Source organism: Trachinotus anak, unplaced genomic scaffold, assembly GCF_046630095.1.
Source record: "Trachinotus anak isolate AG129_WGS33_773 ecotype Australia unplaced genomic scaffold, CSIRO_AGI_Tana_v1 ptg000011l, whole genome shotgun sequence".
In the NCBI taxonomy this organism is placed as follows: Eukaryota; Metazoa; Chordata; class Actinopteri; order Carangiformes; family Carangidae; genus Trachinotus; species Trachinotus anak.
This window is the reverse complement of record NW_027273862.1, coordinates 25,530,650-25,551,956: the sequence shown is the minus strand read 5'-3', so window position 1 is coordinate 25,551,956 and position 21,307 is coordinate 25,530,650. Positions and strand designations below refer to the sequence as shown.

General features: G+C 39.4%; 2 protein-coding genes across 4 annotated transcripts in view; both read left to right on the top strand.

Annotated features, from left to right (window-relative positions):
* The first annotated feature begins 5,413 nt into the window (after positions 1–5,413).
* On the top strand, positions 5,414–9,820 carry fibinb (fin bud initiation factor b). The gene has a single exon (XM_071489849.1). It carries the CDS (start codon positions 5,951–5,953, stop codon positions 6,572–6,574), a length of 624 nt encoding a protein of 207 aa, XP_071345950.1. The 5' UTR covers positions 5,414–5,950; the 3' UTR covers positions 6,575–9,820.
* A 2,330-nt stretch (positions 9,821–12,150) lies between these two features.
* Positions 12,151–21,307, top strand: part of bbox1 (butyrobetaine (gamma), 2-oxoglutarate dioxygenase (gamma-butyrobetaine hydroxylase) 1) — a 29,170-nt gene continuing 20,013 nt past the window's right edge. The window contains exons 1-4 of one of the 3 annotated variants that reach the window (XM_071489296.1): positions 12,151–12,215; positions 14,192–14,255; positions 16,749–17,208; positions 20,988–21,102. In XM_071489296.1, coding sequence (XP_071345397.1) covers positions 16,807–17,208; positions 20,988–21,102 — 517 coding nt within the window. In that variant the 5' untranslated portion in view covers positions 12,151–12,215; positions 14,192–14,255; positions 16,749–16,806. Of the gene's footprint in view, positions 12,216–13,988; positions 14,256–14,559; positions 14,729–16,748; positions 17,209–20,987; positions 21,103–21,307 lie in introns of those variants that run through there. The other 2 variants (XM_071489295.1, XM_071489297.1) reach the window with 2 other exon arrangements.

Below are 21,307 nucleotides of genomic sequence, written 5' to 3'. Positions count from 1 at the left end.
TCACAGTGACAATGTTAACCGAAGGTTTAATGATTATATGTTCACCATCTTGGTATAGGGTGTTAGCTAACATACCATCATTTGTTTGTTAGTAATAAATCCAAAGTACAGCTGACCTGCAGGTAGTTGGTCACAAACTAAAAGTACTGGACACACCAAACTGATTAATGTTTCATCCTGAAGAGACATGAATGTCTGTACCAGATTTCATGGCCATCCATTCAATAGCTCACCAGTGTTAAGTTATTTTACCACATAAGTGGCATTTTGACCTGCTGGTGGCACTAGAGGGAAAATCAGGGAATCACCAAAGTCCTCTGCACACCATACATGTCTGTACAAACTTCATGGCAATCCATCCAGTAATCGTCCAAATATTTGAGACCGAAGTGGTGGACAAACTAATAGACAGACCAACATTGCCATCCAGAGAGCCGTTTTCTTGCACTGCACATGATCTACCAAGGTTTATTTCTACTTAACTGATTTCCACAACTGTCCACGGACATCAGCAGACTGCTGCCTGTCTGAAACATCCACCTTCATCTGTCGGAGCTGTGTAGCCCTGAAAAAATCTTGAGGAATCCAATCCCATGATCCTTCACATGCTAACACATCTGTTCATGTGGGTATAAGGATTATGATGTGTTCTGCATATTAAACTTACATAAGCCTTGTTTGCAAGTTGGAGACAGTCCAGAGAGTCTGTTAGTTACACTCACATAAAAGACTAACACTAAACCAACTGGATGGCTGAAATGTATTACAGCTGTAAGAAGACAGAACATCACACTTATGCATTAGCTCTGTCTTACCAGAACAGAGAAACAGTTTTATACACAAAAAAATGATAGATCTGTCGACTTTACAGATACAAAAGACTTTTGGCTTTATGAATACACAGTTTGAGGATCCTCAGACTAGGCAATGCATCTTCGGCATTGGCTGTCTCCCTGCTGTACTATCTAAATCCTCTTCGGCCCACAATCTGTCAAGAAATACAATAGATTTCCTGACTAGGAGAAACAACTGATAATGAAAAAGGATAAGGTTGAATATTGGAGTTTCTCTTTGTGTTGCATTTTACAGATTCTGAGTTGCTGCACAAACAGACTATTGAAAGTCCACATGATGTAAGATGTCACTGCCACCGTCCTGCAGCCACAGGGTACACTGGGTCATCATTTCTTTGGCTTGGGGTTTTGGGAGAGCGTTGCTAAGTATGGTGTCTGCATATCATTTGAAGCAAACTGTGACATAAGGACTCAAAGTAAGCAGAAGTGCAGCCAAAAACATTTGCATAGATTTTCAGCTATGTCTAATTGGGTGAGACTGAGTGAGTGTGGCAGAATTTTGTTGCAGCATTGGACACAGATGTGGGCACATTGGACACGCAAGTCAACTTTTACCAATATACAAACTACTCTGAATCTGAGTTTAAGTCATAAGATGTGACCCTCTTGAACTCAATTATACATATGAATACTTCATCTTTCAAACTTATTTTTTATTTCATTACTACTTTAATAGCGGTATGTCGGCATTAATTCTCTAGGTTAATTACCAGGAATCGGAACTAGAAATTACTTGAGTTTCTTTCTCTGAGTAATTCCAACAATTTTATGTACAAGAAAATTAAAGCTAACTGTGAGAGGTATTTTCTAATCTTTATGCCAACTAAAAAGACAAGTGGCCTCCAGAGGGTGGACACCACAAAAGAACCAATTATGAAATGAAATACAACCCAATACAGTGATCACTTTTGTGAACTAATCTTATAATGTCCGGGATAATTGACACTGACACTGTTGGCCTTTAGCTGTGCTACTTTTGTTCAATTTCAACCTATTTGAAATAAAATCTTAGGTACATTGTGGAATATGGGACACTTCACAATAAAAGTAAGGTCTTAATATTTCCAGATTCACAATTGCAAAAGCAGCAGTTATTGCAAGGCCATTGCACTGTATTAGCTTTGATTTACTGCATTTCTGAGTGTAGTTTTCTTGCCATTATCCATGTCTAGTGCTGCCATTCCCCATCTGTGTACTCCTCAGTCGGTCATGTGATCATCACCTGGCACCACACCTGCTCCTTATTCCCCCTAATAACACTTTAGTCAAAAACTAGTTCTCTGCAAGATTGCTCAGTGTAGCTTTGTGCTGCTGTGCTTCAGTCGTCTGTTCCTGTTGCGCCTGTTTGTTTGTAAGGTTTCTGCCTTTTTTAATCTGCCTGCTGCTCTGTTTTGGATTTGTCTGCATTCGCAGACTTTTGTCCTGAACATAGAAAAAGCAAACCTTAGTTTTATTTCACCTGCTCTGCCTCATCTGCTTGTCCTGCTTTTTGACACACAGCACCTACCAGAATTAGGGCAATAAGTGGACCCATTAATAATCATGTTCTTAAACTCAATAACAAGGTTTCCAATAACACAATACAGTTCAGTGCAGAAGTCAGTCTCAATGGCTCCCAACAATTTAAAATAAATACAACCTATTCTGCAATCACAGGAAGCACTCTATGAGCCTGATTGTTGAATCATTTTCATTCAAACTTGGAATCAGAGGTGGTCAATTTAGCTCAAATTTGGAGGCACTTTATGGCAAATTAGGTTGTTACATGTTGTTATGTATTGTTAAATTCAAATTGTGTCCAATATCCAGACAGAGAGGACAATATGGACACTTGAGCAGCTCACACAACAGAGGAACTGGTGAGAGAAAGAAAATCTCTGGATTGTGTTTTGTGTTCCAGCTGAAGTGCAAAAAGAGGGAGGTCTCTAACAAATCCTTGCTGGGCTTTTTTATGAGACGGTCCTGTGTGAGTAGGTGGAGCTCCTCTCCTCTCTTCAGAATGATTTAATGTAAATGCAAACGTGCCACATAAGAGCCAAGTGACACACCCTAAAAACCCATAACATGACTTCATTTTCCATTTTCCTTTTTTGTCTGACACCACATTGAAGTTCCTTTTGCAGTATATTGTCACAGGGCAGGTGCTGTTAAGCTGCCACTCTCATCTCTAACAGTATATTCCCCTTCTAATGGAGTTAGCACTGCAGGTTTCTAATAAAAGTGGAGGTGCACACACATCTATGCATATTATTACTGTTAGCGTAGAGGGCAGAATTTGTAATTGTAAAATCTGTGAACCTGAGTGCAGGAGTGAGTTTGAGAGAGCGGACAACATGAAATTATGGTCTTTCAGTTTCTCTGTTATTACTGAGGTTAGACACAGACACAAGCAGTGAGGCATTTTTGCACATTGTGAATCAAGCTGATGCACAATGCAGACCTTGGTTTACATAAGGCTTATGTAACACTGTCTTTCACCTCCAGTTTTTTTCTTATAATAGGATATTTTATTTGATCAAAAAATCGGATGATAAACCTGTTTTTAACAATGCATGTTTACCCCTTAAAATTTGCTCTGCTCCAGCTTCATTTATGCAAGTCACAACCCTGAATAATTACTCATACAGTTGAAAAATGAGAGCAGGACTCCTCAGAGGTAGATAAGGCTGTAATGTCTGCTGTTTCCATTAGAAAGATATGCACACATTGAGTGGAATTGTGGGTTTAGCTAATTAGATCACTCTTAGCATGTTAGTTCTTGAAATAGAAGATCACATTTAAAATCCCTGTTCCCTTGGGACATTGCTTTTGTGATAGCGGTTTAATCCTACTTGAAGAAGCACTATCATTTCATTTGAATGGCATTTCTTGGATCAACACTTCAAAATGCATCTTCTACTGGCACACTGTTTTGGTGCTGGAGCATATTTCAGAGCATTTCTTTATTTTCCCAAACACTGTAAGCACAATTATAATCAGCAAAGTGTAGTAAAAATTTGGAGAAATTATAGGTCTCAGCTGTACCCAAGCGTTTCAGCTCCCATGACTCAACAGATGACCATTGCATGTATTTTTATTTCCCTTGAAATAAACTGGCTTTGTCATTTGATACCAGGGGCCAACTAAAAACAGGTGGTTGGTCTGTTAAAGGACGCTCAGGGAACATTATTTTACATCTCCTGAATTCTAGATACAAAGGCCAGATATAGGCTCTACAAGAGCATTTCTGGTATTCAATAATGACTTTTCCACTTGCAATAAAAAAAAGGATTTAAAGCCTTTAAAATGCAATTAAAATTCTATATGTTAACAACTGTCGGCAGGGATAAAGTGGAGGGTAAGGTGGCTCAAAGTCAGGTTTACATGTAGCTCTACATACAGTACATTCACTGAGCACTGTATTAGTAATCCCTGTACACTTGCTTATTCATGCAATTATCCAATCAGTTAATCATATCAGGAGCATCTCAGACTGCACAACATGTCGAACCTTGAGGTGGATGGGCTACAACAGCAGAAGACTACGTCAGGTTCCTCTCCAGTCAGCCAAGAACAGAAATGTGAGGCTGCAGTGGGCACAGGCTCACCAAAAGTGGATAACTGAAGACTGGAAAAAAAAAAAAACAAGTAATCTCCAACTTGTTTTCTGAACATGAGAATGAGTTCAGTGAACTTCAGTGGCCTCCTCAGTCACCAGATGTGACTCCAATATAACACCTCTGGGATGTAGTCGAACAGGAGATCTGGAGCATGAATGTGCAGCTGACAAATCTGCAGATATTATGTGATGTAATCAGGTCAACATGAACCAGAATATCAAAGGCATGTGGAATCCATGCCAGGAAGGTAGTTGAAGGAGGTTGTTTGAGAGAAAAGGGAGGACTTAATCAGTATTAGTATGACTCTCCAAATAAAGTGCTTAGTAACAGTAACAAGCTTAACTGATACAACCTGCTCTCATACCAGGCAACATTACAGGAAGTGGTGGACAATGTTTTCAGATCCTTTACTTAAGTAAAAATGGCAAGACAGGAAATAATAACAAATCCTACACTGAAAATGTTATTTAAATACATATATCATCATGAAAATGTACTTAAAGTATCAGAAGTAAAAGAACATAGCAGCAGAAATGAATCATAGCCTATCATTATAAATCACTCTAGCCTACTATCTACTATTATTATCAATTATCGATACATATGTGAGCATTATTTTAATGTTATAGCATGTTGGCTCCACCTCAGACCAACCATAATCTAATTAAATAATGTAATAACCTCATCCAGCAGCCTACAACAACACCACAAAAGTCTCAAAAATTACTACATACACAATTGAATCCACATTTCTGCCACATGTCATCAGGTAGTAACTATAATAAGTTTCATAAACGCACTACTAGGCTATAATTACAGGAATGGTGTGTTGGATTATATTTCATGTTTAATATAAGTGGTCACTTATGTATTTCTCAGTAGTCTAATAGGCCATAACTTTTTTTGAACCATCCACGCCAACTTGTCACGGTTATGTGAATTAACACAAGCTTGGTCTTTCCTGGTTTCCGTGAGGATTTAGCAGCTTGGCCCCACTGGAAGCCTGAATGCAGCCTCTTGAGTGGCGGAGGGGCTGTAATCTGAGAGTAGCTCAGAGGTATTATTAGCCAAAAACCGGAGCGCGGCACTTGAGACATCCAGATGTTGCGTTTGAGGCACCGAGTGAAGTCAGGAGTACAACTGCTTTCCACGCCGAGACCCAACTCTCATACATTGCTTTCCTGCTCTGCACCAACAGTGACTGAAGCTGGCAGGCTCGACTGAAAGAAGAGAAGTGAGGCTGTTTAAACTTTTTTTTTTTTTTTTTTTTTTTTTTTCACGCCACATATCTGTTGTGTCTGTTTTGGACAAAGGGGGATATTGAGGAGGACTTGAAAGCTTCAACAAAGCCCCAACTAACTGCGCACTTTGGACGCTTAAACCTGACTGAAATGTTTGTGTTTCGAATTAAATAATCCACCTCTGCAGCTTTATTTCAAGTTGAAATAAACTCTAATTATTCCCATTTGTGAGAGTGCTTTGGGACAAGTGGGCACCATGGCTGTTCTTCCCTTGCTCCTGTGTGCCGGGATGTTATCGCTGTCCGTGTGCGGGGCTTTCTTCCGCGGACCTTTACACCCGGAGATGTCCAATGGCACTTTCCATCATTACTTTGTGCCGGACGGAGACTACGAGGAGAACGACGACCCGGAGAAATGCCAGATGCTTTTCAAGATGACCGACGAGCGAAAGTGCGGTCTCGACGAGGACCAGGACGCAGTCATACGGGATGATTTCACCATCATCAAGAGGCAGATCGAGGACTCGGCCAGGGTGCTGGAGGGCATCGGGAAAAGCATCTCTTACGACCTGGACGGAGAGGACAGCTACGGGAAATATTTGCGGAGGGAGACGGCGCAGATAAGCGAGGCGTTTACAAACTCGGAGAAATCCCTGCTGGAGCTGGAGGTGAAATTCAAGCAGAGCCAGGAGAGCGAGCTGAAGGAGGAGCACCGGCTCAACGATGACTTTCTGAACATGATAGTGCACACCCGGGACACCCTGAAGGAGACGCTGGACATTTCTCTGGGACTGAAGGACAAGCATGAGCTCCTGTCTCTGATCATCCGCAGCCACGGTACGAGACTGAGCAGACTGAAGAACGAGTACATGAAGTTCTGAGATCAACTAGTTCCTACAGGTCTCATTACAGTGCCATTATGGTAACACTTTATTTTACAGGTCCGTTATTTCCTCATAATTTAATAAATGTTTCCTAGAAAGAACCATGTTGTTTTGTACAAATTATAGGAAAAATGAGAGTTATGGGACTGTTATTTTTAGTTTAATTAGTTGTGTGGACTTTATAATTGAATTGCTCAATTGAAACCCCAGTGAATATTTATTACTTATTCATTCATTATTGAAAACGTCATTCTCCATGTATGGAGAGTTATAATTAATTAATTTATTCATGAATTACTTAATTAGAACCACATTTCAAGGTTCTTTCCAGGAAACTTCTTGGGAAGTCATTTGGAAAATCAATTGGAATTTACGACCTATAAAATAAAAGATTACCTTGTTTTAATGTCGTTTAGGTTTTATGGTTGAGTGTGACCATGAGGCAGAGGCAGGGGTGAAAATTCGCATCAGGGATATAAAATCAAAGTTTAAAATGTCAGTCCAGCTACTAAATAAATGAATAATTAGAAATTTTAAAAGGTGAAAGAACTAAATATAACAGCTGCTGCAAACAAACATTAAAGATTAGACTTTCTGTTAGTTTTTTTCATACTGTTACTGTTACTGTTACTGTAGTAAGTAACCTTACTTTTTATTTCACGAACTTTCAAAGAAAGGTTCGTTTTGTGTCCTGGTTTTGTGTTCTGTTTGCTGCAGGGGCTGTATTTACTTTTTTCACATCCATTATCAAAGACAAGCGATTTGCCCAGGTTTTGTGATATCTGTCTCCAAAGCTGAATTACCAACTAGGCAAAGAAGACAACTGCCCCAGTGCCCCAGACCCCCAGGGGCCCCAAAATGTCTCACATTCACAGTTTCAATTGGTTCTTGTAAGTTATTTGCAAGTAATGTTACAAATGTTACTAAAGTCCAGTGTCAATTAGGAATGATCCTACATTATTCCCTGATATCATAGACCTGCTTTGTAGAGAAGTCATGTTTCAAAATCACATGAATTAAATTAAAATTAAAAATTAAATTATTTTTAATTCATGCTGTGCTCTTGTAGGCCATATTTCTAAATGAAGTTTGGTCCAGTCAAATTACCACAAACTGATTTTTTTCCACCACAGGAGCACTGGTTTCTGGTCATATAATGAAGCTGTTATGTATAGTCTTCTGTGGAGTCTGTACTTGATTGGAACTTAGGGGCACCATTGTATCCATGCTGTGAGTGCATGAGCTAATTTTTGCCCTGGGCCCCCGAACAGATTAATATAACCATGTATCTGTGAAATTTCTTTTTAGAAGTACAATGAAGGTAAACATAATTTTGTATGTGGTGCCCATTGCATTTAATTTACTTAAAAAAAACAACAGCAATAATTCAGGTTAATCCACAGAGCATGCTGGAACAGTAAGATATTGAAGAAACAGTCTCTATGAAAACAGCATTTTGACAGAGCAGCCACAGTTCAAGGTCTACTTATTATTAAAGGTCTCATATTGTATAAAGTGAGATTTCCATGTCTTTTTTGATTATAAAGCAGGTCTAGGTTCTATATTAATACTATTAAAGTCCACAGTCAAATGTACACAACCCGTATTCAAGAAGCTGAGCCTTAAAACAAGCTGTCAGGACTTCTGTAACTTTGTGATGTAACAACGAAACACTCACCAGACTCAGCCATTGCCCAAGCCCAGCCCATCCATACCCACCATCCAGCCATGCAAGATTTGCTTTCTCAGAGATTTTACCTGATATCTGCTATATTTTGATTTGATCACTTTGATAACAGTCAGCTCAGTGACCTTTTGTAGCTAGAGCTCCAGAGAGAAGACTGAGAAAAGAGCTGTAAAACTACATTGACATGGTTTTTGTATTTAAAAACCACAAATTTATCTTCTTATAGATCTCAAAACTGTTTGGGACAAGGTTTATGCGAAGTGATGTTTCTATTGAATTTTTACCATTTTTTATGTTGTGACATAGAGATCTTCATGGGATATCTCAAAACCTGGGCATGGCTAAGTAAGTAAGTGATATGTAAAGTTTGACCAGAGTGTGACACCAAAAATCTTACTTTACTTGAGCATTGACAAGAGGCAAAATATCTCATCCTATCAGTGCATATGTGATATTGGCAACTTGTAGAGACCATTGTGATTTCTGACACGCAGTAATAGTTATATCACCCTACTGAACATAACTGAATACAAATCACAATAATATTTTTCCAATAGATAATAAATAGCTCTAATGTTTGGTCAAATTCATCCCTCTGTCAATTAGGATAACAAGGAATGCCTCTTTCCATCATATATGGTCATTTTTTGTTAGTGCATTGAATTTATCTGTTAACAGTAACAGGATTGTGTTGTGTGTGGGTATGTGTGTGAATGTATAAAACAATGGCTTTAAACAGTCAGCCAGTCAAAATAGTGAGACACGAAACAGTTTTTAAAACATAGGTACTGTAGTCTCATGTCTGACTACAGTATGAAGGGTTTTCCAAAAACATGGGGCAGGTTTTGCGGAGGTTTAGCAGCTTCACTTGAGTACTAAGTAAAATTTTGGACTCTTTATACAGATTCTGTGTCAGTGTCAATATTCTATAATGAATGCTATATGTCTGACTCGATTTTGACCCCAAAAGTTGAATAAATGAGCTTTGGAAAACTCTTCATTTGCAGCTGACACGGTGGACCTCATGTAGTAGCTTGGCTGAAAGCTCCTAACATAAGCAACTGTTATCGCTGCTCTCCTCTGACACTCCAGAGAATGTTTATAAGACTATCAAAGACTATCAAAGAATGTTTACATGTGGAAACCTATCTGTTGTATTTTTTTTTTTTTTCTTGCTTTACAGGCTAGCAGACTTTGCACAATTCTTTACTGTTACGGTGCTAAAGGTTGTGACATTGTTAAAAATGCAAGGCCTTTACTGTGCTGCACTGCACAGACAGTATAATCTTGTAAAATGTACAGTGTATTATTAGAGGTAAATAAATACTGTGAGCGCCAATATCTTTATTACAGAACACCTTAATATGTATTCATTGTTTATATAAAGTTTTGAAATAGAGCATCATATATGTATTCTTGTTTACCTTTAAGATATGTGTGACGGATAAGACTGCAGGCAGCACTCATGGACTTCGATGTTTAACACTAATCTGTGTGACAACATTCTTAATGGATTGTGTTGTGTCTTCTCAAATAAAGGGGTTGTTTTTGAAGTACATTGTTGTTGCAAGAGCACATTTTTTTATGGCAGAAATGATTCATTTTCTGAGAAATTCCTCATAAGATCTGTTGTGATTTTATCAAGAGTTGAAATTTGGGTCAAAACATTAATCCTTTCCACCTTTCCTGATCTCTTGTAGTAGTCAATGACATAAAAAATGAGACTAACTCATTCCTTATGTTGGGAGGGATCCCCATGGAGATGCATCCAGGATGTCCTGGACTTTGTGGTATTTAGTGGACCCATAACCACTGGGACTGTACACTGTATGGTCACGTGCTGCAAAATTACATAGTTCCCCTCCACGTTTACTTTACGAGCTTTTTTCTGCTGTAAATTATACACAGGCTGTGGCCCCTTAATTATCAGTGCTTTGAAGGAAGAAGCTGCTTGTTGGTATTTATGAGGAACAGAGATGTAAGGATGTTGTGTGGATGGTATTTTGAGTGGTGTGGTGGGTCATACAAACAGCTTGTTTTTTCCTGTGTGCTACTCCAGCCTGCTGGAAACAGCATTTTGTTTTTTTTTTTTTTACAAAACTTCAACCTTTTATGGTCAGGAAGAAGGTTAAGTAAACAGTTTGCGGATTGGAGCAAAAAGGAATTAAAAGGACTTGAGTGTCCGCAACTCCATTCTGTGCTGAAAAGTACCAACTGATGTCAATTATGTAACATTATAAAGTACAGTAGCACAGTTTCACTTGTGATTACACACAGTCTGTACATACTTTGAGCCCACAGATAACACTCATGATAAGGCAACATACATACAGCCGCAGAACCTTTACCCTACAATGTTTCCATGAGAGAGAAAGCCCCTGGTTTTCTCATTTACTCAAACAGTTTATTGGCCATATGTAGAGGAAAAACTATAACTGTAACATACATGAGGACAGCTATCATAAGAGTTCTGCTTAAATGATTGTCCTTAGAGGAAACACTTTTTTCTACATCGTATTTTATATTGCATTTTACTTTTTGATATCACTTAAAGTGTTGCATAATGTCAACTCCCTGCAACTGAGGTTGACCTTTGGTATATTTAGATAAATCATTTCATTGAATTTATGACGCAAGTTTAAGTATCAGCACTGATTGTGTTAAACACAGTATTGTCTCTCTCTCTCTCTCTCTCTCTCTCTTTCTCTGCCTCTCTCTTATAAGCACATTTAACACATTTAATGACCGTGATGCTCATGCATTAGTGTGATATGTCAGGAAAAAAAGAAGAGCAGCTCTTCACAGATGACTGAGAATATCAGTGCAGGATTTGATCAGACTGGCAGCAACAGTCAGTTAACAATTGCATAGAGAAGAGATACTGTAGTAGTGTTGCAGTGCATAAACCCCTCATTACAAAGAGGAATTCACATTTGAGAGGCACTGGTCTATACAGATGTGGGGGGGACAGTGATATAGTCAGATAAGTCATCCTTCACTTTATTTTCCACAAGTGGGCGAGTGCATGTGTGTCATACACCAAGAGAATGGTACAAGCCTGAATGCTTGACCCCTACTGGGATCCAGTCGCTCAGTTATGCTGCCGGGGGGGGGGGGGGGGGGCATTTTGCTGGCATGGCTCGAGTCCACTTGACCCTTTAGAGAGGAAGGTCACTGCAAATCAATACAAAGTTGTTCTAAGTGATTATCTTTATCCTATGATGAAACATTTCTATCCTGATGGAAGTGGTCTCTTCCAGGATGACAATGCCTCCACTCATAGGACATGAGTAGTCACTGAATGGTTTGATGGGTGAAAATTATGTGAATCATATATGCTTTGACCTTCGCAGTCACCAGATGTCAACCTAATTGAAAACCTATGGGATCCATCTGTCCAGAATTCAGAGACTTGTAGGCACATCAAAGCTGTTCTGGTGGCTAATGGTGGCCCAGCACTGTACTAAGACACCCTCTGTTGGTGTTTCCTTTAATTTGTCATCTCTCTGTATGTATATATACATACAAGTACATGCACATATTGTATTTTCAGTTGTACACGGTTAGAATCCATTCATCATTACATTTTTTTTATGCTCAATGCAGTTATAGTGTGTATCAGTGGATGTCATGTAAGTCGACTATGTTTGAACCAATGCCACAAAGTCCATTACACAATACAACTACAGTATCAGTCTTACTGTTGTTGTTGTTAGCTGACACGTGTGCACTGATGTCAGTTGCAAAGGTGACTGAGTTGTAATCTTCACTTACCCTTTGAGACTCAGGTCTGTTATGTTATAAATTGGGTGACCTTGTGTGATTCTGGTTAATAATTGCAAAATGAAGCTTTTAAAATTCAAACTCCGTTGTTGGTAGGTGTCACTTGGACTGAAGACTGTGCTGCACACTGAACCTGCAAAGGACGTAGCAAGCATTAAACTGAAAGAGGTATGACTTAACACAGAAACTTTAATAGTACATTACTTTCATTATTGATTGTATTGATTAATTTCTTGATAATCAATCGGTCTATAAAATGTCAGGAGATAATGAAAAATTACAAATAGAATTTCCCAGAGCCCAAGGTTGTGGCCTTAAATTCCTTGTCTTATCCAACCATCAATCCAAAACCCAAAGATATTCAATTTACTGCCTAAGAAAAGCAGCAAACCATCAGGTTTAGGCTGTAACAGTGAATGTTTGGGATCTTTACCAGATAAATAACAAAAACAATGAATTAATCATCAAAATGGTAAAATTATTTTCTGTTGTTCAACTAATTGATTCATTTACTAATTGTTTCAGCTCATGTGCAGTTGTATTGTATCTGTCTATATGTGCACTTAGCTGTGGACAAGACTCCACAGAACTCAAGGGCATTCGAGAATTAATTAGTGTAGAATGGATATAATAGCTATTTCACATTTTTAGCCACACTAGCAGCCTGGCTCTGGGAATGGTAACGTCAATCAGTGGGTCCACCACTTTTCTCCAGACTGAAACATGTCAACAACTATTGGACAGATTGACATGAAATGTTGTACTGACATTCATTATCTCCAGATGATGAATCCCTCTGACTGTGGGGGTCCCCTGACTTTTCCCATAGCGTCACCATTAAAATAATATTTGTGTATTGCTGCCCTGACTTATTTATGCAGGAATGGTGGTGGAGTCATATATCTGACAGTAGTGTTGTATCACTTCTTGTATGGTATTCTCTGGGAGCAGTTTTTTTCTTTTTAAAAATATGTCAGATTGTGCTCCTTCTGTTCATACCACACCATTAAAAGGTCTCTTCATAATGCACTAATGAGGGCCAAAATCCACAGTCATCCTTTTATACAAATATTTACTCAACAGTTTATCTAAAGCTAACGTGACTCCTCCTGTGAGCATGGGTGTGGACTCTTAATGTAGTTGAATTACCATTACTTTTGTACAGGCATTTGTGTGGGCTCCAGAATATCTCGCTTTGGCGATCCCCTGATTTTTCCTCTTGCACCAACAGAAGTCAAAATATGGCTTGTGTGGTGAAGTATCTCAACTTTTGTATCAATGAAAAGAATTATGCTTGTGCGCTGACTCCAAGCCACAAAAGTTATTCAAACAGACAATGTTTCTGTCCCAGTTGGATCTGCTTAGAAAATCTGCCTGAAAAAGAAAATACCACAGGCTGACAGGCTCATAATGACAGGTTTGGTTAACCATCTAACTCACCCACGGGTGATGAACATCTCAAGCAATTAACAAATCAAAACAAGTACATCTTAAACAGTAGAAGTAGCTAGGAAATGTTTGTACCAATGTCCATGGTTCTTAAACAATGTCTCCTCATGATGATCGATGACTTTTTCTACAGCAATGAGGTTGACATTCATGTCCAAATACCTGCAGAGCTAATGACACATCCATCAGCTTCAGCTGTACTTTGTGTCCAGTGTTAATTAGCATACTGAAACAATAAATAAAATCAAATGGTGAACACAATAAACATTATATCTACTGAACATCTGCATGTTAGTATTGTCAGTGCTGGCAAACATCAGCTTAGCTAAAATCTCCACAGTGCCAAAAGTCTTGCAGGAATTTAGCATGGCTGTAGACTCCAAAAACCATAAACTTGCTCCCGGACACACTTGGTGGATGAGACTGGGACTCAGAAGCTGCCACTGACCCCTGACACGCCTCAACACAGCGACTAACAAAGATCAGCTGCTCCAAGCCTCCTGGGTTTGCCAGTCAGGAGGGTGGGGCTACTGTACTTTGATCACTATTGTTTACGAAAACACAGCCACGCTGGCTCAGATTGTCACCGGGGACTGAAAAGTAGGGCAGCGTTCATACACTCGCAGTGGTTATGTCATGCGGCTCAGCCTCCCAGTCGACCTTTCACCTACTTCCTCTCTCCCTCACACTGACAGCCGGCGTCTGGCTCCACCGACGAGCCGCTCGTTGAGAGGAGGAACCGCCGTCACGCTGCTGCAGGTAACGCCTGTTACTGGCGGACACTTGACTCTTTTTTGAGGGCACTTTAATACATAAACTTTAAATAAAGCCGACTTGTTAGCCTCTGTGTTAGCTCAGAAACTGAAACTAGGATGTATTGTGGAAAAGCCGGGGTCGGGGGAGGGAGGGAGGGAGGGAGGGAGGGGGTGTGTTTTTGTAATTAAGCTAGTTGGCTAACAACCGGGTTAGCTGCTTCTTCAAAGCTACAAGCTAATAGCTAAATGTTGTATTTAGCAGCTGTTTTCAACGTGAGTGAACCAAACGAAGAAACGGGACGGGAGGATTCGGGTTCACACACTTTTTTTTGTCTAGTTTTTTTTTTTTTTTGTTCAAACAGCAGGTTGGATTCAATGGAGTCATGTTGTGTGCTAATCAAACTCAAATCCACCCGCTGTTAGTTTCTGCTTCATGAGTTGACTGTGCAGAGTAAGGTGTTGACATATTTCTTGCAGGTATAAAGTACAAACGTACATGAGCACAACATGCACTTTTAGTGATGCAGCTTTATCTAAAATGTCAGTTTTGTTTATCATTGGGCTGCATAGGAAGATAATACTGGATTCTTGCATTTTTCATTAACACAGTCTATGGGCATTAGCAAAGTAAACTATTTCTGCACATAGACTGTTTTCCTTTTAGCAGTTCCTGAACATCCACATGTGTCACAAAGTAATGTTTATCGCATTACTTTCTGAAACTGCACAAGCTGATTCCTTTAAATTAACATAATAGTTCTGGAGTGCTGCCCTGACTTATTTGTGCAGGAGTGTGGTGGAGTCATTTATCTCACCGTGGTGTTGTATCACTTCTTGTATAGTGTCCTCTGGGAATAGTTTGCCTTTTTTTCTTTTTAAAAAGATGCCAGATTGTGCTCCTTCTGTTCACACTGGCCATTAAAAGATCCCTATGTAATGCACTAATGGGGGCCAAAATCCACAGTCATCCTTTCATGCAAATATTTATTCAACAGTTTATCAGCAGCTAATGTGAGGCTTCAGCATGCTGAGTTACTCAAATCAAGCGGCTCTCTTCCAAACATGTGGACTGTAGTGATGTCTAAGTTACAGTCTTGAGTGTACTAAAAAGACCTTGACTTTGGAAGATATCCACTTGATTTATCTAACATGGATATCTGCAGCCTCATGTTAACTTCAGATAACATTATGAGTACATTTTTTGCATGGAGGGATGACTGAAGATTTAGTCTACCTATACATTTACACTGGAATTGCATTAGGAAGGAATCTCTTAATAGTCAGTATGGAATGATTACAACAAGCAAAGCCCATCGCAATGTTCATATGAACACCTGACTATTATTTTAGAAATTGTGAACCCATCCTCTAAATTTGACTTATAACAGTCTTAAGAGTTGTCTCTTGCCAGGCGTCTAAAATAAAATATTAGGTTTTGTACATGCTAGATGTGTAGAAATTATTGTTTTTTGGTTGCTGGGAAATACTGAAAAAATCTGCGATGCTTTGGCTGGTATGTTTGCTGAACTTATTGACCCCTGCAGAAACCCTGGTAATGAGGAGTTAAATATACTATATGATGGATTTTAAAAAACATAAAAGCCTTGCCCTTAGATGAACACAAACAGATGGTCACACTGACAACTCTTGTTCTGATGTTACAGTTATAGTTGGATTTCACCAGAGCTACAGTACTGACTGGCAACTGTTAATTGATCAATCTCTTGCTAAACATTTGACAGTTCAGGATCTCAAATGATTCAATTTCCTGCTTTCCCTTGTTGTAACATCATATCAGATTAAATATCCTTGGGTTTTGGACTGTTGGTTGGACAAAACAAGACATTTGGCAAGATCACTTCGGGCTCTAGGAAAATATGATGGGAATTTTCAGTTGATTAATAACTTAGAAAATAATCATCAGTTGCAGCTTTTGTTGACATATTTTGTGGTTACTGATGTGTCTGGTGTGTCTGGACCACAGAACACTGCTGTTTTTCACTTCAGCTTTGCCCAGACCTTACCAACACACAGTCAGCTGATCAAGCTTAGAAAATACCTCTGGTTGGCACAGTTACCGATCCTTCCCAATGACTGGCAATTCCCAAAGCCCTTTGAAAAATCTCACATTTTGAACTGTATCCAATGAGTTTGGCATTGTTCAAAAACAAGTGTAGCACTTGGAGTTTTGCTTCTTAAACAGGGTTTTTAACAGATGTAACTTAAAATTGAAGTCAGGAAGAAAGACCTTTATGCTTTTTAATGTATGAGTGCATTATTTAACCATCCTCACATTGATTCATTATATACTCAGTTTAATTACAGGAGACAATGTATATGTTAACAATTGTGACATAAATATGTTTAACTTGGAAGTAGACTCCTAATGTTGGTAACTTTATTATCCGTCTGTGCTTTGTAAACACATCAACTGGAAGGCAGAAGTTCATGATTCTCTATCTACCCATTATTTTCATTTCATTCCTTCTCTTTCTAGTTGGGGGTCTTTTCTGATCTGGAGACACAGACATAGATCTGGAGGTAACCATTCAGAAATGTGGAGTACATTTGCACGTTTCACCCTGCCTGCCCTGCAGAGGAGGACTTCTGCCGTGGCCTGCCAGGCCCTGAGGGCTTGTCCTAAACCTGCGCAGGTTGCAGGTCCAGTACCGCCTTGTCTGACTTCAGTGCAGCTTCGTGGGCAGCAGACACTGGGGTCAGCTACCCTCCCTGTGGCTCGTCAGTCAGTGAGGCACGTCCGGGCTCTGGATGAGGAGAGGCTGATGGAGGTGGAGTGGGAGGATGGAGGCCACAGTCTGTATCCATTCATCTGGCTGAGAGACAACTGCCAGTGTCCGCTGTGTACCCTGCAGTCAGCTCAGGCCAGGAAACTGTTGATGTCTGATCTTGATATCCACACAGGAGTCGACGTTGTGGAGGTCACCAATGACAACAAGGTAGGCTGCTGCCATTATGAGTTCTTTGGGTTCATAAACACAGAAGGGATGTTCTATACTAAGAGAAAAAGATGACTGTTTAAAATATTACCCAAACCGGCTGTGTAAATGTCCCATAAATTTTAAAGAGCTTTCACCCTGGTTCAATATTAACTTCCTACTGTAGTTCTGAAGTTTTACAATTCCATTGTATGGTAATAATGGGTGCATTAACTTTCACTTTACTTTTCAATAAATGGGAGTTAGAAAATTGGGATTTATTTAAAAACTAAAACCTGTTATGTCATCTGACTGCTTCTGCTGCTTGCTCTGTGTGACTCTGTTGTAAAAATATGTAAAGCAAAGGTGTTGCATACTGACATCTAAGCAGTGAAATTGGTGATTAACATTGTGTTATAACAAATACTCCAAGCTCTGTACATAAGGTTTCATTGAAAGAAAAAAAAAAAGCTGTAGCCGCACAAGGGGTCTCATCTATCAAAGCATATGTAGAACAAATGTGTCGAAAAACTTCTGCATAGAAACTGTGTGCACACACAACTTAATGCAGTGAACATTGATAAATCTTACCTTTTGTACCTCCATGTATTTACATTGTCACCACGCTAAAGTACAGAGTAATGTCAAACTGTGCTCTAATAACATCTTGTGCAGTGGCCAAGAACCCAAGATCACCACATAAACAAAAATCTGTTCAGCCAATTTGGTCCTTGTTAGACACTTCCACAGTGTTTTGATAAGATAAATAAAGATACAGTATGAGTCATGATTGACAGATGATTCACTTTTTTTTCGCCCTCTAACTGTTCAAAGGCTCTGTAAGCAAGATTTTTAAACAATAGTATAACAGCAAACAATTACTTTCCATGTAAAGATAAAGTGCCATCATGGTGTCCTGAGAAGAGAACAAACTTACACCCCATGTATGTTTGTTGTAGTCTGAGTTTCTCTGTCCTTTGTTTTGGTAGCTGGTCTGGGCGTGCATGTTAGTGGACGTACGTGTGCGTGTTAGTGCATGTGAGTCCCTCCTGTGTAACTGTTGATCCTCCCCCATTTATAAACACACGGGAACCGCCCACACGCGAAATGTCACAGTGCAGTTCGCGGCGTTCTGGTGAAAGTGACTTTCCAGAATTTCCTTCACTTTTTTGTCTAAAAAGGCCTCCGCCAAAACATCTATAAAGTTTTTAAAGTAAAGTTTTTGCCGGCTCTGTCAGTGTCATTTGTGCGACTGTGGTACTCTCTGGGTGGTGAAACTGGTCTGGCTTTACCGAGGTGGGGAACCCTTCAAGCTGCTAAAGAACTCCAGCTTGACTCAGAACTGTCTTTTCTTCTCCTCCATGTGTAAGTAACTTGATGGCTACATAATGTTACATGTCTGTTTTCACCAATGACCAACTACACTAGACGTGATAACATCAGCTAAATTGCTGCTACCCATATTGTAAATGTGTTCGGCAAATGTTGCTATCGCTAGGTGGCGAACTGTCAGCATTGCTGTAGAGCATATCACGGCAATGCTAGCTAACACATACATTAAATACTTCTAAGTCTATTAAAAGCATTGATACCAAAATGTAACAGTTCATTGTTAATGCAGACAGATTACAACTGAATGTTAGTCATAAATCCTCCCACATCAGCTCCCTGGTGCACAATGATTTTGTTTTCCAATTATAAAAGGAAATGTAGAGTGACAGTTTACAATATATCCATTATTGTCTGCTTGACGGCAGAGTTGGGGTTTGTGTTGATGTAATTTAGCGTGCATGTGGTTTAAGCACAAAACTGTGTATATGCTGGGTTGATAAATGAGGCCCTAGGTATGATTTCACAGTAACTTTATCAGACTTAGGAGTTTGACATCCTGTCCCCTCTCACTGGGACCCGATACATTTGTCTGATTTGAAAGTTCTAGTATTTACAAACTTGTCCACCCACAGCAAGAGAAAAATCTGAATTAACGAGTGAAATTCTTGGAAGCTGCCCAAACAAGTTTAAGTAACTGAGATAAGGTATGACTCACCACTGTCAGATTTAAATATATTACATTTACAGTTGCAATGTTAGTTGCCTGACTAGTCAGTCAACAGCAAATTAATCTGCAGCTACATTGGCAAGAAAAAGCAAGTGAAGTCTTGGGAGTTAACCTCAAGCTCTGATGGCTCCAAAAGGCCAATGAATGTTCAGTAATGCAGCAAAGAAGCCCAGAGTAACAGCTAAAGGCTTAAAGGAAACATTGGAGCTGGGTAACATCTCTGTTCTACCAGACACAAATCATAGCGCATGGTTGCATTTGACTTGTTGTCCTGCCATGAACATCAAAGCGGAAGCTGCTGCTCTGAAGTTTGCCAAAGAGCATCTTGACACTCCCCAACACTATGGAAAAATATTTTGTGAACTGATTAAACTTAGGTTGAATTATCTGGGAAGAACATGTAGCACTACATATAGTGTAAAACGGGCACTGCATGACAATGTGAAAACATCATCCCATCATTAGAGTGGAGGGAAGATCATGGTTTGGGGCTTTGCTGCCTCTCGGCCTGGACACCTCACCATCATTGAGGAGAAGATGAATTCCCAGGCTTATCAAGGTCTCTGACAGGATAGTGTCAGGGTCGCTGTCCACCTGCTGAAGCTCAGCAGAAGCTGGGTGATGCTGCAGGACAATGACCCTGAACACCAAAGTAAATCTACTACAGAATGACTTCAAACAAAGAAAATCCACCTTTTGGAGTCAGAGCTCAGACTTAAATCCAGTAGAGATGCTGTGGAATGAGCTAAGAGAGCTGCTCACACCAGACATCCTGAGATTTTATAGATTTTATCAGATTTTATAGTCAATGCAGAAAACCAGGTCATTCCAAATAGTTCACATACTTGTTCTTGCCAGTATATTTTGATTACCAGATAATTAGTCTTTAAGTCATTTTTTCAAGAAAAAATGCTCAAAATGTGACAGTTCCAGCTTTGCAAATGGAACAGTTGACTGCTTTCTTTGGGTTTTTACTTTTACCCTGACAAAACAAGACATGTTGACATTGCCTGCACTCTAGAAAATGTTTTCACAGGCATTTTTCACTGTTTTCTGATGTTTTAAAAACCAAACAATTAATCAATCAACAAGAAAACAACTCATCACTGTTATAAGACTAATATGATATGATACTTTTATTGTTATTGTTTGATTATTATTGATGTTATGTCTCCCCTACAATTTTTGACTTTATTGGGCAGTTTTTGTTAATTATTGTGTACTAAAGTCAACATAACTTGTACTGTAGTTATATATCATTACTTGAGTACAAATGCCTGGTGATAAACTGTGAGGTTCTGTGAGGTTAGATGATCTAATTTTGGCAGAAGCACATGTTCAGCCTGACCTTTAAGTTCTCCAGAGGAAATCACCTTTATGAGCTGTGTCCTTCAGAGGATTCAGGCCCTGAAGTGGGACGCAGATAAAAACAGCTTTGACATGACAGTGCTGCCAAGCGACTGTGTGCTTGCCACTTCTCTCTCAGGTTTATGAACCAAAAGCTTAACCTTCAAGAGGCAGACCAATCTTCTGTCTGGAAACAAGTAAAATATTCTGAAAATCTAAATAATATATAAGCTAAAAAACAGAATCACCAGTAAATATTTTGACTCAGTTTACTTGAAAGAGAGACAGTGCACTTTGAGTTAATGGCTTATATCAACATGTTAAGAGGTGGAAACATGGAAAAAGATCTAAAACATTTTGGCTATTTGGGATCAAAATGCTTTTTGTCTCTCAGGTGTCCATCGTGTGGCCCGACCAGCACACCAGTGTGTTTGACGCAGAGTGGCTGAAGAAACGCTGTTTCTCCCCTGCTGCCAGGCAAGCGATGCAAGAAGAGCTTTTTCTCAACAGTGAGTTTCACTTTTATATTTTCACTGCAACTTTGATGTATAAGACGGTATTTTAAAATTTCATGTTATAAATTGGTATAGGAGACACCACCACCTCTAATGGGGTTTTTTCAGGTTAGGTTAGCTTTAGCAATGTTGCTTCAAACCAAACTGTGATGACATGAGCTTCCACTGCACTCCTGCAGCAAGGGATAGCTGCACTGAG

Coding starts and splice junctions, on each gene's coding strand:
- fibinb (XM_071489849.1), top strand. CDS start 5,951: ATGGCTGTTCTTCCCTTGCTCCTGTGTGCCGGGATGTTATCGCTGTCC.